The 20,451-nt window shown below is 52.9% G+C and overlaps 8 protein-coding genes across 8 annotated transcripts; 4 read left to right on the top strand and 4 right to left on the bottom strand.

Moving 5' to 3' along the window:
• Positions 1-61: 61 nt before the first annotated feature.
• P170DRAFT_434914 (chaps-domain-containing protein) lies at positions 62-2,931 on the top strand. Its single transcript, XM_024848830.1, has 7 exons — positions 62-228; positions 318-447; positions 554-678; positions 735-1,015; positions 1,062-1,972; positions 2,024-2,398; positions 2,468-2,931. The coding sequence occupies exons 1-7, from the start codon at positions 206-208 to the stop codon at positions 2,633-2,635; spliced, it is 2,013 nt and encodes a 670-aa protein (XP_024708506.1). The 5' UTR covers positions 62-205; the 3' UTR covers positions 2,636-2,931.
• A 431-nt stretch (positions 2,932-3,362) lies between these two features.
• Positions 3,363-4,179, bottom strand: P170DRAFT_423971 (uncharacterized protein; the record flags this gene model as incomplete). Its single annotated transcript, XM_024847539.1, has 3 exons — positions 3,363-3,646; positions 3,716-3,828; positions 4,091-4,179. The coding sequence occupies 3 exons, from the start codon at positions 4,177-4,179 to the stop codon at positions 3,363-3,365; spliced, it is 486 nt and encodes a 161-aa protein (XP_024708505.1).
• An 891-nt stretch (positions 4,180-5,070) lies between these two features.
• Positions 5,071-7,245, bottom strand: P170DRAFT_445004 (putative C6 transcription factor; the record flags this gene model as incomplete). Its single annotated transcript, XM_024850671.1, has 4 exons — positions 5,071-5,720; positions 5,788-6,866; positions 6,924-7,056; positions 7,131-7,245. 4 exons carry the CDS (start codon positions 7,243-7,245, stop codon positions 5,071-5,073), a joined length of 1,977 nt encoding a protein of 658 aa, XP_024708504.1.
• A 341-nt stretch (positions 7,246-7,586) lies between these two features.
• P170DRAFT_434912 (SDR family oxidoreductase) lies at positions 7,587-9,057 on the top strand. The gene has a single exon (XM_024848829.1). The coding sequence runs from the start codon at positions 7,981-7,983 to the stop codon at positions 8,929-8,931; it is 951 nt and encodes a 316-aa protein (XP_024708503.1). The 5' UTR covers positions 7,587-7,980; the 3' UTR covers positions 8,932-9,057.
• Positions 9,058-9,085: 28 nt separating this feature from the next.
• P170DRAFT_434910 (kinesin family protein) lies at positions 9,086-12,186 on the bottom strand. Its single transcript, XM_024848828.1, has 7 exons — positions 11,612-12,186; positions 11,290-11,562; positions 10,539-11,049; positions 10,359-10,486; positions 9,782-10,309; positions 9,668-9,728; positions 9,086-9,608 (listed from the first exon to the last, which is right to left on the bottom strand). The coding sequence occupies exons 1-7, from the start codon at positions 11,954-11,956 to the stop codon at positions 9,277-9,279; spliced, it is 2,178 nt and encodes a 725-aa protein (XP_024708502.1). The 5' UTR covers positions 11,957-12,186; the 3' UTR covers positions 9,086-9,276.
• Positions 12,187-12,332: 146 nt separating this feature from the next.
• P170DRAFT_434909 (putative RTA1 domain protein) lies at positions 12,333-14,034 on the top strand. The gene is made up of 4 exons (XM_024848827.1): positions 12,333-12,743; positions 12,794-12,893; positions 12,944-13,093; positions 13,180-14,034. Exons 1-4 carry the CDS (start codon positions 12,716-12,718, stop codon positions 13,901-13,903), a joined length of 1,002 nt encoding a protein of 333 aa, XP_024708501.1. The 5' UTR covers positions 12,333-12,715; the 3' UTR covers positions 13,904-14,034.
• A 99-nt stretch (positions 14,035-14,133) lies between these two features.
• On the top strand, positions 14,134-16,275 carry P170DRAFT_454341 (uncharacterized protein). The gene is made up of 6 exons (XM_024851425.1): positions 14,134-14,332; positions 14,406-14,602; positions 14,679-14,825; positions 15,364-15,382; positions 15,480-15,596; positions 15,671-16,275. The coding sequence occupies exons 1-6, from the start codon at positions 14,204-14,206 to the stop codon at positions 15,986-15,988; spliced, it is 927 nt and encodes a 308-aa protein (XP_024708500.1). The 5' UTR covers positions 14,134-14,203; the 3' UTR covers positions 15,989-16,275.
• Positions 16,276-16,509: 234 nt separating this feature from the next.
• P170DRAFT_423965 (uncharacterized protein) lies at positions 16,510-17,585 on the bottom strand (the record flags this gene model as incomplete). Its single annotated transcript, XM_024847538.1, has 3 exons — positions 16,510-16,921; positions 17,143-17,144; positions 17,226-17,585. The coding sequence occupies 3 exons, from the start codon at positions 17,583-17,585 to the stop codon at positions 16,510-16,512; spliced, it is 774 nt and encodes a 257-aa protein (XP_024708499.1).
• Positions 17,586-20,451: the final 2,866 nt, after the last annotated feature.

Raw genomic sequence — 20,451 nt, 5'->3', positions numbered from 1 at the left:
TGCCCGATCGAGCCAAGGGCGGTGCCTGAGGACACAGCCCAGACTGATCGCCGGCCGTGACGACGACTTGGGCCTGGAAACCTGAACGGCCCTCGCTCTCCTGCGCCATCTGTCCTCTCCTGCTCGAATTGTCCTGCGTCCGACCTCGACTGTCTAGCCCCTTCTTTCTGCACCCCTGCGTCTTGTCTGCGCTCCTGCAAGCGCCATGGTTGCGCCAGCTGTCCCCGAGTAGGTGTCCCCTCGCCCCGGACAACAACAGTGAACCACTCCGGTCCATGCGTGCTTTGCGACTTGGTCTCTAAATCAATTGTGTACAGGATCTACGAGGAGGATGAGATCTATGCCGCTGTCGATGCGCGCACCGAGTCCTTGCAGAACCTGCGAGAACTAGGACCCCCCGATTTGGTGTATTTGGTCAAACAGCCCAAGACCAACTCCACTCGCCAGGTACGTGTTTACAAGGTTTGGTGGCTGTGGATGCCTCTGAACTAGCATATGAGATCACATTCAATTGAGATGGGACGAGTGAGCTGACCGATATGCGATGGAACAGACCGGTGTTTATCACCATGTCACCGGCATCGACGCCTCCTCCTCCGCCAGTCTAGCCGCCTATGTAAATACGCTTACCTTCTCTCCTCTTGATAAAACACACAAAGTGGTTTCGGGAACCTACTGGTCAGGAATCAATTCGAAGTGCTCTCCACGGGCCCCCCTGGTTAACGAATGCGCAGTTGCTACAATGCCTTCTCCCACCTGGACATGCGAGTCGACGTGAAGATCCCCGGAAGTCTGGAAAGTTACTGCATCGACGAGCGCGGCGATAAGCGCGTTGCGACAGAAGCACTATGGCTGGAGACATTCCTCTGCGGGGTTCTGCGGGCCTATACCTATGCTGACGACGGCAGCGGTGATGCGATCAGGAAGATTGTCGGAGTTCGTCGGTTCAACCCGGTCACAAACACGGAGATGGAGCACAAGTTCCTGGACGCGGCGGAGCGTCTCTTCTTCTTGGGTAGGTTCTCGACTTTTGATTGCAATGTTTGTACTAACGGCTATAGGCCGGCAACTTAGCTCCGACCCCGAGACACAGGTACCGAACACGGTCAGCAACCACCTCACAACCGGCCTTTTGAAGTACATCCAGACGACAGGACGCTATACATCGGGAATCAATCTCTTCGAGAAGCTGCGGACACGCGACGTGGAGGTCTCTTCGTTGTTGACGCGGGTTCTTATAATGGCGGATGAGGAGGTACAAGCGGTGCGGTTGATGTACGATGCCCTGCAGGACGTCCCCATGGACTATGCATTGCTCGATTGCCAGGCCACGTTCTGTCAGGAGAAAGGCGAGGGAGAAATGGCATTGGAGTGTGCCAAGCGCGCCGTGACCGCTGCGCCCAGCGAGTTCAGCACGTGGGCGCGACTGGGAGATGTCTACGTGGGACTCGAACAGTGGGATCTGGCGCTTCTGACGCTCAACTCGTGCCCCATGTTCACCTATCAGGACAAAGACACCCCTCGCATGCCTCAGCCGTCGCGCATCATGCTGCCTATTCTTGCCGAAAGTATGCTGGACGAGATCGACGAGGGCCAGCCCCGACAGGGAGACCCTCACGACTACGTCCATCCGTCGCTGCGCAGACTGCATGCTGCAGCATACCAGGGTACCTTCCTCAAGGCCTACAATCTCCTGACCAAGGTTGCCGCCGCTATCGGATGGGACCAACTTCTCAAGATCCGCAGCGAAGTGTTCGTCATGGAGGAGGAATACCGGGTCGAACGACAGCACTCCGTATCAAAGCCCGACGCCTCGTCTGTAGCCGAGACCAACGGCGATGGAGAGCACGAAACCGAGACCGATGCAGACGACGACCACGCGACGACCAACGGGACCAGTGAACAGGGCCACTCCATCGAGAGACCAGAACAAACGGTGGCATCGGAAGTGGTCAAATCAGGAAACGAAGACGTAAGCCATCCAAACCAATGACTACCACATCTCTCCTCTAACCCACCACAGCCCGACCCGTCACACTCGTCCTACGCGCAATTCCGCAACAAGCGCCTCTGCGAGAGATGGCTCGACAACCTCTTCATGGTGCTCTACGAGGACCTCCGCATCTACACGATCTGGCGCACCGAGATGGCCCAATTCCGCCAGCAATCCATCGAGTACAAGAAGTCCGCCACCGAGTGGGAGATTCTCGGCGAGCTGGCTGAACGCCTGCACCACTTCGACGAGGCCATCGAGGCCTACCAGCAGTGCCTGGCCATCCGGTTCTCGCCCAAGGCCATGCGCGGGCTCCTCAAGCTCTACGAGAAGCGCAACGATACGCGAGGCATGCTGGGTGCTCTGATCCGTCTCATTGCCTGGCAATACCGTTGGTATTCGGAGGTATGGCCCCTTTACCTTCACTCTCAACTACCAATCCAATCATCCTGACCATTGACTAACACGGACCAGTTCTCTCCCAACCTCCTCTTCCTCATCCGCAAACTCATCGAAGACGAAGGCGCCGTCAAGGTGCGCAGCATCGTCCAGGCCACGAATCTGCCCCAGCCCGTTCTGGACCTCACGCATCAATACTGTCAGCTGTGTGCGACGTTCCGCAGCAGCGGCAGTGACGGTTAGTTAGCTAGCTAGTGTTAGGCAGCGATGCGGACGAGCCCGACAAAAAGAAAGAAAAAAACTGAAGGTATACCACCGCCATCCTGTCCGACTGTAGAATTATACACATTCAACCCGTGCGGAGGAGGCGGAGTGAAGAGGAGAGAAGGATGGAAGGATGGATGGAGGGAGGGATTTGTCTTCTGCTTACTACTTATTACCTTTACCTTCTAACCTACGTATTTATTATATGAAATGAGGCGATGTGCTCTCATCGAGGTTGACGACTCTGTTCATGTCTTTTTCACCTTATATTTTCGATGTGTCTATTTATTCCATTCTATTATCTTTCAATTCCTAATTACTTCAACTTACCTAGTCCTAGTCCTAGTCCCCTTCTCATGTCGGGATCCAAGTCGTACGTGTACGTGGCTCGCTGGCAAGTGAGGGTCTTGTGCCCCCGGCGTTAGGGCTTTGTTACAGAAGCATGTAGGAATTTCTGCGCGAGGGTACCCCAATGCCTGTCTGTGCTACGTCTCTCCGGGAAGAAAGAATGTGAAACAAATTGTTCCTTTTTTCTCAGAGTACCAGGTACTACCTACCTAGCATCTATATAGTTACTAGGTCCTAATAGCAACATTACTCAGGACAAGATCACAGTTATCAAAACAGAACAAAACAAAACAGAATAGATACCAAGCCACACCAGCTGACCAGATAGGAAAAAGAATAAAAAGCGGGAACCCCAGCATTAAGACTCCTCGTCCTCGTCGCCGATATCAACCTCGGGTTCTTTGGGAACAGTGTCGCCCTTGGCCTTCGCAGCCGCTGCCGCGGGACCGCTGGTTTTGGACGTTTCTGCGGGCTCTTCTTCCTCTTCTTCTTCGGGTTCAGGCTCTTCCTCTTCCTCATCCGCTTCTGCGTCGTCTGCAGCGCCATTCTTGCTGGTGTCCTTGCCGTTTTCTTTTACCTCCTTGTCTTCGCCTTCTTCCTCTTCAGGCGCAGGGGCGGTCTTGCGTTTCTTAGGAGCAGGAGCTATAGATAGAAAGAGTGGTGTTAGATAAGGTCTCGCAATAGGTAGATCGAAGCGAGCAAGTGGCTTACCTTTCTCTGGAGGAGCTTCCTCTTCTTCTCCTTCGTCTTCTAGCTCATCCTCTTCAGAGGCAGCCTCCTCGTCCTCTTCGCCCACATCGCTACCTAGATCAGACTCCTCATATCTATGAGAATCAGTCAGCAAGTGTACGATCCCTGAGGTAGAAGGACAAGTGTTCGAGGGAATTTCTCGGGCGATGCGAACGCCAATGACGTAACGAGGTTCCGAGCGCGAAAAGAATAGTTCCCAACCAGGCGCGCAGCTGATAACAGCTATGCGACATGGATAAAGGGTGATATGAAGATAAGAAAGGGACAGGGAAGGGAGAAGAGAGATGGTTGAAGGGGAATACCATGGCGCGCATCAGTATGAGTGAGACAACTTACTCTTCTTCTTCACTCCCGCTCTCATCGCTGGGGAGAGCCTGGAGCTCTTCCGGCTCTTCGGCCTCCTGCTTTCTCTTACGGGTGGACATGGTGGTTTAAAGGAATTATAGTAGACGAAGGTAGGAAAATAAAATAGAGCGCACTTATGCGACACAAGACCCGGTCAATGGGCGCAAGATATACAATTAGAAGAGTCTCAGAGCCGAAGGCGCAATGGGAAGAAATTAACAATTAAGAGAAATCCGAGGGGGTGGAAGGGAAGGGGGAGAGGGAAGAGGGAAGAGAGAAATAAAAGGCGCAACGCAGGGCAGGGCAAGGGAGTCAGTCAGTCTACAGTCAGGTCAGTCGCGGCAGCCGCCTCTCCCAACCGCAGACGAGGGAAGGGGGGGAGAGATCGAACGGAATGGGAGGGAGAGAGCCGCTGGAGGGCGAGCGAGCGAGCTGAGAGGGGGAAGCAGAAGCCCACCGGTCAGCAACCACCAGAAAACATGGACCAAAGCCAAAGCCAAAGCCGGAGCTAAGCTGTCGCACATTGGCAACTTGGGGGGCCGTCGGGTTAGCCAGTCGATGGAAGTGCGGATAAAACCTCCCAGCGTGGATAATCATGACGACGGTGACGCGACGATCTCGGTACCGTCCACTGGGGAAAGGCCGGCTTGGAATTGGGGGCAACAGGAGCGATGCCCGGACCATTTCCCGTGTGAAGGACTGAAGCAGCATGGGGAAGTGGGCGAGCAGGGAGTGGGTGGAAACTGAGTGGTGAGTGCGTGGAGAATTGACGAGGAGTCTGCCAATAATGATGATGTCAGCTGTTTGCGACTATCCCTAATTGGGCAATCGAGGTGGTTGCCTCGGGGTAAATTACGGTAACTTACCGTACGGGCTGCGCGTCCCTGCGGCTCCGACGCTAAACCGTCTTGGGACGCGTCGCGAGCACGGACCCTCGGCTGGCGAAGTATAGAATCTCACGGATGAATCGGTTATTGCGCCAAAAAATCAAAGTTCGCCATGCTGGGATCCAGGAGGTTCTCGTCCAGCCCAAACCCATAGGTGCCGACCATGTCGTAAATCAAATCAGGCGGCGGGAAGCCCTGCGCCATCGCATTCGCGCCCCCAGGCACCTCGCCCCCCGGTCGCTCCGCAGGCCCTCCGACCGCGGTATTCCCCGTCTGCCACGAGGTCTCCCAGGAATCAAATCGCTCAAGCATCTTCCCCAGCCCCCGCGCAATGTGTCGCGTGAGGTGTCTCTCGCCGGCGGAAACGCAGTTCAGCAGTTCGATCACCCGCTCGACCAAAATGCGCACCTGTCGGCCGTCGAGACTCAAATACGCCGAGTTCCAGTTCACGGCCACCTTGAGAAGGAACACCGCCGAGAAGGTGACCATGGTATGGGTAAAGATGGGGACGCCTACAATGGCATCTCGGATGTCCTGTTCCTCCAGGACCATGTTCAGACACGCCATAGCAGACGAGATGGCAATGTTCGCGGACTCCTTGCGGTCCATGGAGAACACGGGAGTGTTGGATGGCGACAATGCCCGCAGAGATAGGGAATTCAGCTGAAACTTGGCAAAATGGTAGTGCAGCACCACCCCTTTCGAAGGGTACGTCCGCACATAGGGGCTATCGGCTAGAGTATCGCGAGGAAGGGCTAGTCAGCTAAAGTGCCAATCGTCAAGACCGGGCAATGGACTCACCAGATCGCGGTTGCCAGAGAAGCCGCCACTGATCAATGGCAACGTTGTAAACTCGCAACTGACCAAAGTCCTCTTCGGTTAACGCCTGTTCCGTGTCGCTTCCAAACATGCGATAGGCTTCGGTCAGTATCATGAACAAGCTGACCTGAGCCATCAGCCGGATATCGCCGGGGACGACTGTCGGGGCTTGCAGGAACGCCTCGTAATTCTTAATGGCAGCATCCTCGTGGATCACCGGAGGGCGCCCATATGCGATGCTAAAATGGTGATCGCAAACATATAGCAGGTACCACAGCTGGGCGCGCTCGTACTGATCGCTATGCCCGCGTATCATTTTCTGGTGACTTTGGTGGAGACCCAATTCCGTGGCAATTCGCACTGCATGACCCGATAGCTTCCAGCTTAACTCAGACAGCCAAAAAGCCCCCACGCAAAGTCCGCGGATATCGTCCAGGGTATGAGCCCTTGTTAGAGACATGCTCGAAACAAGCGAGACGTACTCGCTATAGCAGCGGTTGAGCGTTTCCGTACGATTCGGAATATGCAACGCAGCGACAGTAAGAACGGCCGCTGAAAGCAGGGTCGACGCTCGGCGCACGGAGGTCAGATCTCGATGAACTAGAATTATGCCTCCCCACAACAGTTGATTCATTGTCCGGCTGAAATACGCAAAGAGCTCCTCGGCCTCATGCAGGGAAATTATCCCTCGCGAGATGAAGTCCTCCTCCAGCAGAGTCAGCTTGGGCTGCTGGATGGGGTTACTTCGTAGATTTCTCAATTTGGTAACTTCGTACAGACTCCGCATGGGAGCCGGTACCAGCTCCGGGCTTTGAAGATCAGGTTCTTGGGAGTGCTCCCGCGCCACGTCCATCACTGCCCCCGGCCCATTATGCTCAGTGTGGTTTTGCGTGGGTTGCGGTTCATCAAAGACGAGCGGATGCTGGGATACGACGGGACTGGGGTCGTTGTGAATATCGCCCGATGCGAAAGCCGAGAGATCTTGTAGCCCTGACTGACGAAGGAGGTGGGAGACGGCCGCTTGGAGCTGGTGGATCGTGGCTGTTGCCTGAGACTTCCATCTAACACAAGATCAGAACCGGGAGCAGGATGCAAGATGACCCTCCACGAGCACTTACACTCCATCGTCATCAACAAACTTCTGCGAAAAGTCGTTCACCACGCATTTAAGCCCACTGCGTAGGCATTTGGTGCAACTCGTTTCGCCCGGTTTGAATTCGCATCGAATCTTATGACGTTTGCAATCGGCGCCTGCAGGTTCCTCCAATTAGTATGTATGCCTTTCGTGTGACTTGCAGGTCCGTCCCGTCTAATAGGGAACTGACAGGCACGAGCCTTGGAAATCCTCGGTACAGGACTTCGTCCGTCAGGGACCACGGAGGGACGACGGTCATCTCTCCGCGGAGAGTCTAAGCCGGCATCAGAGGGCGACCGCTTCATGACTGCAGCTTCTGATTGATTGTAGGAAGTTGTTGACTAAGATGATTCGATGGCGATGATCGGGGATACTCCGGCATCCTGCAGCGGCAATGCGATCGCAATTGGCGAGGGGAATCTGCTTAATGGAGATGGTGTGAAAATAGCCCGCCTCTAACTTTTCATACTCAATTGGATCCCATTCCAGTATGAATAGGTATGATCCGGCGATGGTGAGCAGGGCGATAAGGCGTAAAGGAGGGGAAGAAGGACGCGGGGAGAAGCGGCAAACAAAGCGAAACCCCGCATCGACGGGCTGGACTTTTGTCATCGCATGATCTCTCCACGACCGGGTCGACATTTACTTTATCTCTACCGTTACGATAGATCCATCTTCAATCTACCAAAGTCGATGCTCATACCTCGTTGATGAGACAGGAGAGTGAGAGTGATTTCTGCCTGATCCCCGATCGAAATGGATCCACCAGTACCCCTGTTTCGCTCGTACATCCATCCATCCCCTCATCACACATACACATCCGAGCAAGACGAGATGTCTAAACTCCCAGGATGACCGGTGCAAGTCCGGGTGCGGAGACACGCGAGCTAATTCAAACAAGTTCATTAATTTTCCTTTCACTGAAGGCCTCGGAGTTGGTGCGACCCCACCACGAACTGCAAACTACATCATTCCCTCGTCACGCCAACACTTGATCGCTCCAATGTAAACTCTCATTCCCAGTGCATCGCCCAGCCGACATGAACATTCTCATCACCGGAGCCGCCGGCTTCATCGGCCAATTGCTCGCCAAAGAACTCCTCAACGACCCCTCGTACCAACTCATCCTCACCGACATCAACGAACCTCCAATTCCCACAGGCGTGAAATATCCCCAGAATGCGCGCGCCGTGACCACCGACCTCCTCCGCGGGGCCGACTCCGTGGTCAACAAGTCCCTCGACGCCGTATACGCCTTCCACGGGATCATGTCGTCCGGGTCCGAAGCGAACTTCGAGCTGGGGATGAGCGTGAACGTCGACGCCACTCGCAACCTCCTCGAGAGCCTGCGCAAGACTTGCCCCGGGGTCCGTGTCATCTACTCCTCCAGCCAAGCCGTCTACGGGCAACCGCTACCCGAAGTCGTCACGGACAGCGTCATCCCGACGCCTCAGTCGTCCTACGGCGCAGAGAAAATCATCTGCGAGACGCTCGTCAACGAGTACACGCGCCGCGGGTTCATCACGGGCTTTGTGCTTCGCTTTCCCACGATCTCTGTGCGGCCGGGCCGTCCAACGGCTGCGGCGTCGTCGTTTCTGTCCGGCATGATCCGTGAGCCGCTGGACGGCGTGGAGTGCGTGATTCCGGTGGAAGACCGGTCGTTCAAGTCGTGGCTGTGTTCACCGCGCACGCTGGTGCATAATTTGATTCTCACGCTGGGATTACCTGCGGATGCAGTGCCACCTCATATCCGCCAGATCAATGTGCCGGGGATCTGTGTCACGATCCAGGAGATGATGGATGCGTTGGAAGCGGTGGGCGGGAAGGACAAGCTGGCGTTTCTCAAGGAGAAGGAGGATCCCTCGCTCAAAGCTATCCTGGACTCGTGGCCGACTCGGTTCGATAACGCGCAGGCGATCTCGTTGGGATTCAAGCGAGACGCGTCCTTCGAGCAGGCGGTTAGAGACTATCGAGAGGAGATGGCGCAATGAAGTGGGAGTCCGTTAAGAGGTTGATCTTGTTCAACCTTGGAATTGTACATATGCCTTCGTTTCGACTTGCATATAGCACATCAATTGGGCAGTTTACAATAGACACCAAAATGGCACGATAACCGAGAAAGATACTCTCCCAGTTACTTTCCCCCTTCAATATCACTCACAACGTATGGATGGAGAGTAAGCAGCGCAGGATCGTATGTGATCAAACAAAATTAAAGAATCCGTTAAAGAAAGATCAAAACATAAAAACAAAAATTGGTATCACTGATCAAACCCCCAAGAAACGCCTCCCATACTGTACAGGGTCAGAAGAAAAGAAAAAGGGAGAGCAAGAATCTAAATATCCTCCTCCGGAGCCAAGTCCCATCTCCGGGTGGCCATCTTTCTCTGCTTCTTCCCAGGAGAGCCAGTGGATGGCTGTGCGGGCGAAAACATGCTATCGGCCAGCTTCAACTGGTCCATTCTCTTCAGCGCTTGATCGATGTCGCTTTCGCGGCCGAGAGCGTTGGTGCGGGTGGGCTCGAGAGGCTTTTTAGCCTTGGACTTCTTCGTGGGAGATTGGCTGTTCAGTTCACGCTCCAGGGCGGCGATCTTGCTGCGGAGACGCTCGTTCTCGTATTCGAGCTCTTCGGTCCGGTCTTCTCTGGACGAGGGTGGGTCTTCGTGGACTAGGGGGTTTGTTAACATGGCTTGGGTGTCTGGGAGGGTGTAGCAATTGGAAACTCACTTTGGAAGCCCCGAGACAGGAGCTCGATCTTCTTGTCAATATGTTCGTCATTGTGATCGGCCTATGTTGGTCAGCGGCAGCTCAGATACTAAACAGGATGATGGAGTTTCTCACCTGCTCTTCCAAGGCAGTCTGCCATCTTCTCCTCTCCTCTTCCATGCGCTGATCCATTTCGGCCCAGCACTCTTCACGAACTTCTTGTTCGATCTCGAGACATTGCTCTTCGCTAGCACTCAGCTTCATTTCCAACTCGGCGCGCATGATTTCCTCCTCGCCGAGCTTCATGGTCAGGTTGCCATTCTCTTTCGTGAGCCGTTCGATCTCAGCCAGGGCGCTTTCGAGCTCTTCACTGGCGGCCATGTTGGGAGAGTTGCGACCGTGTTCAGATGACTTGTATGACTCGACAGAGCTGGAACGCGCGGATTCAGCGACAGACGGGACTCGAGGCACTGCGACTTCTCGAGCGAGAGCGGAGTAGCGCAGGATTTGCGACGTGGCGTTGTAGTCGCCCAGAGGGTCAGCTGTGACTACCATGATGGCCTTTTGGGGATGACGAGTAGGTCCCGACGATTGGTTAGACGGGAAGGAGTTGGAGAACAGCAGCTCGGTAAGCTTGCACTGTCTAAATGGCACCATCGCAGTCTACCGGTGTCAGCTAGTTTCTCCGGAGCCCAGGTCACGGCATACATACCTTGTTCTTGTCCTGCATATCACTCTGCATCTGCAGACACTGCCCCAGGTACATCAAACTTTCGTTGATCTTGCCTGCTTCAGCGAGAGTAGATCCAGCGGTCTTTGCGGTTCTCGCGCGCTCAGAACCTGGCAATGATTAGTATTACCGAAAATCGGCAAAATCAGTTTCTGAACATACCAGCAAGATCCGCCACCGTGAGTGTATTTCCAATCCAGGTTTCCTCGCCGGTTCTCTTGTTTCGCATTCTTCTCTTAACTTCAAGGCAGAAAAATCCGTGACTGCGTGAGCTGACGCTGTTGGCACCAGTCCCTGTGACCTTACGCTCGGTCAGACCGACCTCCAGAATCGCCAGGGCCTCTTCATAGGTGCTGCAGGCGATCTTGCGCAGACCAGCAACAACCTTTCGGTCAGGAGACCCTTCCGTGGACTTGAAGAACAGGGGCCTTCTTCGGTCTTTCTGGGCATTTCCGCCTTGACGGGACATGGTGCTGCCCTGGCCGGGGACGATGGCTGGCGACAAGAGGTCGAAGATGCGGTCATTGTACACTTCGTACATCGACACCAGAACAATATACTCCGAATGAGGGTTCAAGTCCACAGTGAGGTGGGTTACGTCCGGGGATCGTGGCAAGGCGTTGGAACGTTGGGGTAAGTTTCGACGAGGGAAGATAATCGCGGGCGTGGGTTCCTTTAAATTTCGAAGGGATGATTTAGCATAGTTCATACTGGGCAGTTGGAATCTTGTAGCAAGGGCTGATGGGTGAATCCATGTCTTTCTCTTTGTGGGGCTACCATTGGGACTTTGAGTACCAAAATAACTTGGGGTTGTGGGCGTTCTATGTGGGGACCTGTCCATTGGGGTTCTGGGGGTGCGAGGCCGCAGGGTATGGATCCTTCGTAAAGGAGTTTGGGGGAATGGGCAGCATACCGCCATAGGTGTGTTTGCTCTTCCCGAGCTCATGGGAGTTTGGGCTCGAGAGTTGCGGCCTCGATCGGCAGGGTCACCGTAGACAGCTTCCAGGAACGACTGGGCTGTGAACATCTGGGATTCGCAAGGGTCCGACGCAGAGACAGTCGAGAGAAGGAGAGGGTTGATGGAGTTGTCGGGCGGCTTGATCGTAGATTCCAAGGACTTGAAGATCACGTCGAGACTCATTTGAGTGAGACCTTTCTGAGTCTTTGATCCTAGAATTGTGTGACTCTAGATGGGGCATTAGTACTTTTCGTCCAGACTCTGTCAGATATCCTACCTTTCCACTTCCGGTCACGCCCAGCGTAGCCACAAGGCCATCTCTTCCCTCGGTAAGGACACCTCTGATGATAGATTCCAACCCGGTATCTTCGAAGACGTTCAGCTGAGAGGAAGACTCCTCAAAGACCTTGGTGAAGCCAAACTTCTCCACAGCACGCTTCCTGACATCACTGGGAGGCTGAAGAATGATCTGAGTAGGGCCCGACGGAATCTGATTCGCTGGCTCCGAGGTATCGACCGTCAAGCAACGTTCAACGTGGTCATCCTGTTGTTGCGAGATTGGAGGGCGCAGGCGGAGGTAAACCTGGAAAAGGGACGGCTGAGGGGGCTTTGCTGAACTCATTGTTGCTGAAGGTGCTCTGCCGCTGGTGTCGAAATGGCGAAAAGGCAGAGATTGGCGAGGTTGACAGACGAAGAAGCAGAGAAGAGTCCAGAGTATGACGGTCGAGGTCAAGTCACGTTGGTTCTGGTTGCCTTCCGTATCGGGTTAGCGCATGTTGGCCGGGCAACGCTTCCCCAAAGGGTAATCCGGGGTTTCTGCCTGCATAACCAGGCACCACTCTTGGGCCACCCCCTCAAACACCTGTCAGCCTTGTCCTTTCGAAGATGTTAACTTTGTTCGCCCCAAGTGATGACTCAAGTCCTGATACGAACCCTTCTGCCCCATGACAGGATGATCTGTTGTTCGGGCACTGGCACCAGGTTCGCAGTGCCCTGGACTCAGCCTTGCTCGTATTCGCTACGTCGGCGGCACCCAATCGCAGGCGATTCTGCGGACCCAGCCAAAGATGAAAAAGCTGGATAAGCAATTTAGCTTGCCGCTATATCTTATTGTCTCCACTGAGGTCTCGCGGTCTTCAGAGGCTTGGTTCTGGTGCAGAGGATCTCGTTTTCCTCATTAGGTAGTCTCGTGTTCGCTAGAGCCTGCGTCCATCTGAGCATCATGCTGTTCAGAGTATATATACGGGCATCATGACTTCGACAGTTGCTATCCTGTACGATTAGAATTACAACTCATATACCTTACTTTACCTGGACTACAAATACCCATACTGGCTGCTGAGCTGAATATATCTATTTGAACGACCTGCCGCAACGCATCATGACAGTTGAGAAGCGATCGAGTTACCGTGGGTCCCAGCCATCTATGGACATCATAGCCAAGGCTAACTGCGCACAGAGGAAGGGAGTCTCTGGTTCTATGCACCCAACAAAGGCGCACCCATTGCCTTTGCTATCCTTTTTGCCATCTCCGGGATTTTACATGGGTACCAATGCCAGTAAGTAAAGGAACCCCGAATCCATGTCATAACTAACAGAGTCAATGCAGCAAGTACAAGTCCTGGAAGGTGACCGGCCTGCTGCCGTGGTCTGCGCTGCTTTTCACGGCAGGGTTTGTGATGCGCACGATTGGGGCTTTTGAGCATTGGGATGACTTGGGTATTTACATTTCCAGCACCGTTCTATTGCTAGCAGGGCCGTAAGTTCCTTTTCTTCTCTTTTTTTTTCTCTTCCCTTCTCTTTTCTTTTTTATCGATCTTTGTCACGGAAAACTGACCATCATAGACCCGTCTACGAGGGAGCCAACTTTTTCATCTTGGGCCGCATCCTTTACTATATTCCGTATCATTCGCCCATACACCCCGGCCGCGTCTTCACCACATTTGTTGCCATGGGAGTCATTATCGAAGTCCTGACAGCCAACGGAGCCGCGCTGGTGGCCAACACGTCGAATCCGGAGGGCACTCAGAACACGGGCAAGGCGCTGCTCAAGGCAGCCCTCATTCTCCAGATCGCATTGATGGTCGGGTTCATGGCTCTGGCCTCGAAGTTCTACCACAACTGCTCTCGCGCGGGTGTTTTGAATGTGAAAGTCAAGCGGGCTCTTCACGTTCTATTCTGCAGCTGCGTCCTCATCACCATCCGAACGATTTTCCGGACCGTCGAGTATTTCACGGCGGCCAGTCTGAACACCGGCAATATCAAAAACATCAGTCCGCTGCTCAAGGAGGAGTGGTTCTTCTGGGTTTTCGAGACCGTGGTCATGTATAGCAATACCACATTGCTTAACGTGCTCCATCCCATGCGATGGCTTCCGCGATGCAACAAGATCTACCTGGCAAAGGACGGGGTGACAGAAGTTGAGGGACCCGGCTACGAGGACCCTCGGCCTGCCATTGTGACCTTCTTCGACCCTTTCGACGTGGTCGGTCTTATCACGAGGCGCGAAAAGCCGCAGAAATTCTGGGAAATCGACGAAGCAAACAGTGCTCGGCCGGTGGGCGTATAAGGCGCCGCGTCTTTGGAAACTTGGCATTGATCTGATTTTTTGTTTAGTTTTGTTCTTGTCAGTTTATGCATCTCAGCAGGATAGATTGTATCAATTATCATAGAACGAGGTAGTGAACTACTCTGTCGTGGCCCAAGTACATACTTCCAGTACTCCGTAATTGATGCCTGAGGCAGACACGCGCTCTCTCAAGGCCACCTAAACCGTCCCGACCCACTGCGCGACCTCATCAGCACCAGTACCTTCAAAGAGCACCAGACCAGATCACTCATTCAATCACCTACTCCCACGCTCGTCACCATGCTGTCGTCTCTGGGAAACCCGAGGCAAAGCCTCGCGCAAGTCCTCAATTTCGCCCTCGTCCTGTCCACGGCGTTCATGCTCTGGAAGGGTCTCTCGGTGTTTACTGCGTCTAGCTCCCCCATCGTGGTATGTGTTGCGGCCAGCTAAGCTCTTTGTTTCCCTGTTCGACCGACCCTACTAATGCTTGATGTCGCTCTAGGTCGTCCTATCCGGCTCGATGGAACCTGCCTTCCAGCGAGGCGATCTGCTGTTCCTCTGGAATCGCAGCCCCCGGGCCGAACTCGGCGAGGTCGTGGTCTACAACGTGAAAGGAAAGGATATCCCGATCGTGCATCGCGTGGTCCGCACGTATCCCGAGGTGGAGGGGAAGGCGAAGAAGGTCAAGGAGGTTTCCGAGTACGTCTGCACCGTTTCCCTGGGGTTTACACCGGTCGCAGGACAAGACAGCTAACCGGTTCCACGCCAATCCCAGATCCTCGCCCGCGCCGAACAACATGCTTCTCACCAAGGGCGACAACAACCTCGCCGACGACACCGAGCTCTATGCGCCCGGGCAGGACTATCTGAACCGCGCGGAGGACATCGTGGGCAGCGTGCGAGGGTATATTCCCGGGGTGGGGTACGTGACGATCATGCTGAGCGAGTATCCGTGGCTGAAGACGGTGCTGCTGGGGATCATGGGCGTGATGGTGATCTTACAACGGGAATAGGCGTTTTGGCGGGGGTGTAGAGTATTCAATGCGAGCCTTATTGGTGTTTATGCTGCAGTAACCGTAAATCTGTTGACCGCGACCGAGCGAAACTGACGTCGACTTCCGCCCCACCTGATCCGCCGCTTTGTTGGACGCAGCCATGACTCTTCCTGCTCTCTGCGACTTACGCTGTACTCCGTGCTGTACCCAGAGATCTAGTCGGGCTTAAGTTAGCTAGCTCCATGTGCTGTTCCTAGCGCTCGTGCCCCTGCGCGTGTCTGTCCCAGGTTTCTGCTGGCCAATGAGCCGGGCCTTGATTTACCTTTCTTTCCCCAGTGCAAAATCCCTCGTCCTGTTAGATCCTCTCTCCTCTCTTTCTCTCTTTCTTCCCCTTTTCCTCTGTTTCCTCGACTCTCTTTGGATTTCTCTGTGAGAGCCAGCTCTCTTGACCGTCACCATGGGAAGCCAGAAGCGCATCGCCAAGGTACGTGCGCCCTCGAGAATCTCATTCCCTTCCCCCTCATCCCACCCCAAATGAGGGGTTATAAAGCTAGCTAGCTAACAACGACCCGAAAAACCAGGAACTATCCGAGCTCATCGAGTCCCCTCCCGACGGCATCTCGGTCGAATTAGCCGATGAATCGAACATCTACGAATGGAAGGTCTACATGGACGGACCGGAGGGGTCACCATACCACGTACGCCAGCCATGATCCACCCTCCCTGCCAACTCTTCCTGCCCAGGGCTCAACCCAGACTAACACCCGCACAGAAAGGCCGCTTCCTCATGAAACTCAGCCTCCCGACGGAATACCCGTTCAAGCCGCCCGCGGTGTCGTTCGGGACGAAGATCTACCACCCCAACGTGACCAACGACGAGAAGGGGAGCATGTGTCTGGGGATGCTGAAGTCGGACGAGTGGAAGCCCAGCTCGCGGATCGGCGCGGTGCTGGAGTTTGCGCGCCAGCTGCTGGCGGAGCCCATGCCTGACGACGCGGTCGAGGGGCGCATCGCCGAGCAGTATAAGAATGATAAGAGTCGGTATGAGGAGATCGCGAAGGATTGGACGAGGAAGTATGCGACGGCGTAGGATCATGGGTGTTAGTGGAAGGGGTGGGTTTGGACAGGGAAATACCTATAAAAGGTCCTTGGGTCGGAGCAAATGGAACGAATAGGAGGATATACTTGGGAACGCAGGGCAAACACGGATGGATATGGGATGAGATCTCTTAGAAATAGAACAGATCGATCGGTGATCTGGGATGATCATGCAGAGATGGGCTGAGCTGAGCTGAGCTGAGCTGGCTGGCGTAGGTGTGAATACAGATCTATTACAGTTCTACTGGCTGTCTATCTATATCTAAGGACACAATAACCACCCTCCCAAGTCGCCAACAAAAAATATAACACAAATCACTCACCCCAAAGCAAGAACACCATCTCAATGCATCGCATAGAAATCATACCTCATAACACCCACCTTGCCCTATACTACCCTCCAACCCAACCCTCACCTTCTCATCCCAACCCCAACCCCAACCTCTCTCACACATCGACATCCATAACTATATCCTTTCCTGTGCACGACTACTCCCCCGACTAGGCGCATGGCTATAACCCACCCCCCTCCCTCTCCCCGTCCCCACTAACTCCCTCTGCACCGGCGTCGCGATATACTCCCTGCTCTCGGACACGATCTTTGGTGTGCGGTGGCGACGCAGAAGCCACATCGCAGCGACGAAGAGGAATAGGGCGGCGATGCTGACGGCCACGCCGATGCCGGCTTTGACGCCGTTGGAGATGCCGGGGACGGGGGTTGAGGGGTCGGATTTGGTGGATTGTTCTGCTGGTGTTGGGGATGGTGTTGAGTTTGAGGTTGTTGGTAAAGATGTTGCTGAAGTTGATGTTGTAGATATTGTTGAGGATGAAGACGATGATGATGAAGAGGTAGAAGTAGAAGTTGATGTAGAGGTCGAGCTGAGTGTAGATGTAGACGCAGTAGTCGATGTAGATATAGATGTAGCTGCATCTTTTTCTTTATCTGCAGCCGCAGATATCCTCGATGTCGTGACAGGAACACCATGCTCGCCCAGAACCGCCGCGAGGGTGATTTCCTTCGGCGTGCCACAGCAATCGGTCGTACCACCGCAGCACCAACCCGTCGAGTTGCGAGTATTATCGCAAGGAGTCATCAGTGTGGAGGAGTTTGAGCCCTGAAAGTAGAAAAGCACGTCAGTCACACACATCTACCAATACCATGTATGCATACTCCATGCAAGAGCAGAAATATACACGAGAATATACACGAAAAGAAAAAGAATACATACCGACCCATCAAGACAAACCCCCAAACACCCACCTCCCTCCCAATCGCGACTCGTACAGTACCCGCGCCAATAACTATAGTTCCGCACCGTCTGGCCCTTGATCTGGGACTCGGCGACGGTTTGACACAGGCCATTCTGAAGACATACATCGGCGGGCTGGTCTTTGGTGCCGGTTAAACAGCACATGCCTTTTGCGTCGGTCTGGGGACATAGTTGGTAGTCAGAGTTGGGGGTGCCGTTGAAGGAGTAGCAGGTTGGATCTGTTGTTGTCGAGGTCGATTTTGAGGCTGCGAGAGAGGGGCAGGTGAAGGAGGAGAGGAGGAGGGAGAGAAGCCATTTCGAGGATGAGGGTGAGGCCATCGTTATCTGTGCTCTATAGAGATGGGATAGCTCTGCACATCTCAGCACCTCAACGACAGACGAACAAGAGCGAAAACCAAAACAGAAGCAAAAGGAACTACGCAAAAGTCCGTCCACCTCTACATATGTACGAATTTACCATTTACCAACACCATCAGCAGGCCGACTCATTCGCGAGCATCGCCCCATCCGAGCCGTTTCGCAGGTCCGAGTAGTCCGAATACTACGTGCCGACCCGCTTATGGACTGCAGAATTCGAGGTGTTCTGTGCTGACGGCGTTGCTTCTGACTGGGCTGGTTAATATAATATCTGGATGATAATAGGCTTGGCCGTTGGTTCTCGAAAACGGCCCCCCGAGGTTGCGGCCTCAGCCCCAACTTAGCGTGAGCATCGACTGATTAGTAGGGCAAAGAGAGACATGCTCTGGTCTGGGCCTGATCCAGATCGAATTATTTATACTCGATTATGGACGGTGGGATGCACGTAAGACGCCTTGTCCTCGAACGGAACAGTCGGTCGGCATCAAGCATTTTGTCGTGTGACAGGCACAGGCACAGCGACAGGAACAGGAACGAGGCGGTGCATGCTAGACCTTATTATTATTGGGGTGTTTAAGTGAGTCTATTTGGAGGATTCTTCGATCCACTCCGTGACATTATCACATGCCTCGGCTGGTGGCTTCTTGCACTGCAACAGAAACCCCTGCACTTCTGCTAGGCTGAAGTGTCGCTCGGGCGGATTTTATTTTTGGGCAAACTGTTCGGCGAGTCCTTCCAGGGAAACATTTTTGCTCTTCTTTATAAATGCTGATGTCGGAAGATGTGGTCATTCATCCATAGGATGGTGCCCGAGTAGAGTGAACCTTCCTCTCTCAAGAGCGCTCTTTCGGCATAATTATAATCCCCCGTCGTCCATGTTGAGTGGAGAACGCAACGACCGCAACCAATGCAAGTCCGATATTATAGAGAGGCCTTTAGGCCCTGGGAAAATGACCCTACAGCAAACTCTGGGATAGAAATAGCGTGTCCCACCCCTCGTAATCAATTAGACGACACGATGTGTGTAAGTATATATACATATAGTATTAAGTGAAATTTACGCAATTCAACTTATAAGAAAAGTCTTAAGGACCTATATATACTAGTATGAATAAGTAGATAGACTATACTAACTCTACTAATAGTAGTACTAGTTATAATCTTTCGTTTCTGATATATCCGCGTTTATTTTCATCTTATTGACTCTATACAATACTTAATAGAGCGATTATGGAAATAACGCTATGCCTTTTTAATTTCTACTATACCCTCTCGGGACAGGCTCACCTTTGCACGGTGCAGCGTTCGCTTAGCATTCGGAGCGGCTTCCCAAAAGGGTTGAAACTATTCCCATCTCGTTGCTGTAGGCTCATTTACAGCCTCTAAAGGCCCATGCCCTCTGCCAGCTGAAACTACTCACTTTCTTTATCCTCGCACAGCCTTTCGCAGCCGTGATATACCGCGAACAAAATGACAACCATCGCGGAGAAAGTGCAGCAGCTAGTTGCCAATGAATTTGGCCTGGAACGTGATGAAGCAAGTGCCCCGTCCGCCTATTAAACCCTCCAGAGCTAACCCTGTCTTGTTAGGTTACTCCCGAAGAAACCTTCGCTGATGACCTGGACGCGGATAGAATAGAATGGGCTAAGTTGATCATCTCTCTAGAAGACGTACGAACCAGGGCTTCCTTTTCATAAATCCTACGTTTCCATGCTTTGTTGACTCGGTATGTAGGCATTTGATTTTGAAATTCCGGATGAAATGGCTGATCAGTGGACGATCGATAAGTATTGGAATGGCCTGCATTTTTTCCTCCGGTGTGCTGATACCGTGTTTCGCGGATAGTTCAACAAGTTATCGACTATGTAAAGAGCCACAAGTCATAGAAGACTGCCTGGGCTTCCTTTATGGTGGTCACTCTAGGCTGTTGTTTGTTGACAAGCCATAGGAGCTTAGAAGATGCAATAAAATGCGTCAGTTATGATCTGAGTATCATGATACTATGTGTTATTTGTCATTGTTAGATATGATGATCTACCCCCTCGGGTTACTATAAGTTTGAAAATGTCTTTCGGCCTATGGAGCTATTAGGCTATGGTACAATCGTAGTAGCGCCGACGACATGACCATCGTAGTATTTATCTCCTCATTATGGCGCTTAAATTCCTCATAACTACTCAGCAAGTCAGCTTCTGAAGGTCACCATTTTCTCTACGTCATTGTGGGAATAGACTGGGAATTGTGAGATAACCTTGCCCATTTAAATCCAGGAGAATATATTGGATAGTATTATGTAGTAAAAAGATGGCATGCCTTACTTTTTCCGCTGTGGATAGTACTAGTAACCTACTCTCTGGCAAGCCTGTCAAATTAAAAATCGAGACATCCTAGGCGAAAATACTAAATCTGGTTCCTTTCAAGCCACCTGTTCTACCTAGCGACGGTTCTTACCATGTCCACACTTTCTTCTACAGAATCGTTTTCTTAGCCTTATGCCAGAGCCAACTATCCTAAGGGCTAAAGTTAGGGCACCGGAAGTGTAGATTCCCAGGGTATTCGTGTCGGTCGGTGGCCGAAATCTTACTATCATTACTGACACTATCAACCGCAGCAGCAGTAGCAACAGCAACAGCAGCAATAATTTCTTTTAAACTCCCCCCAATGAGTACTCACTTACCAACCTGCACTAGCCCCTATTCCTAACAAAACAAAGAGGGCTGGGCCGTGCCTAAAGCCTGGATATCATCTTATCTATTCCATCCAAGCCCCTTTCGTCGTGATTTTCACATGCTTACGCTTTTCAATGCTAATTAGAGTACGTAAATGT

The sequence above is a fragment of the Aspergillus steynii genome (genome assembly GCF_002849105.1).
Source record: "Aspergillus steynii IBT 23096 chromosome Unknown P170scaffold_2, whole genome shotgun sequence".
In the NCBI taxonomy this organism is placed as follows: Eukaryota; Fungi; Ascomycota; class Eurotiomycetes; order Eurotiales; family Aspergillaceae; genus Aspergillus; species Aspergillus steynii.
This window is presented reverse-complemented; position numbering and strand designations above follow the sequence as displayed.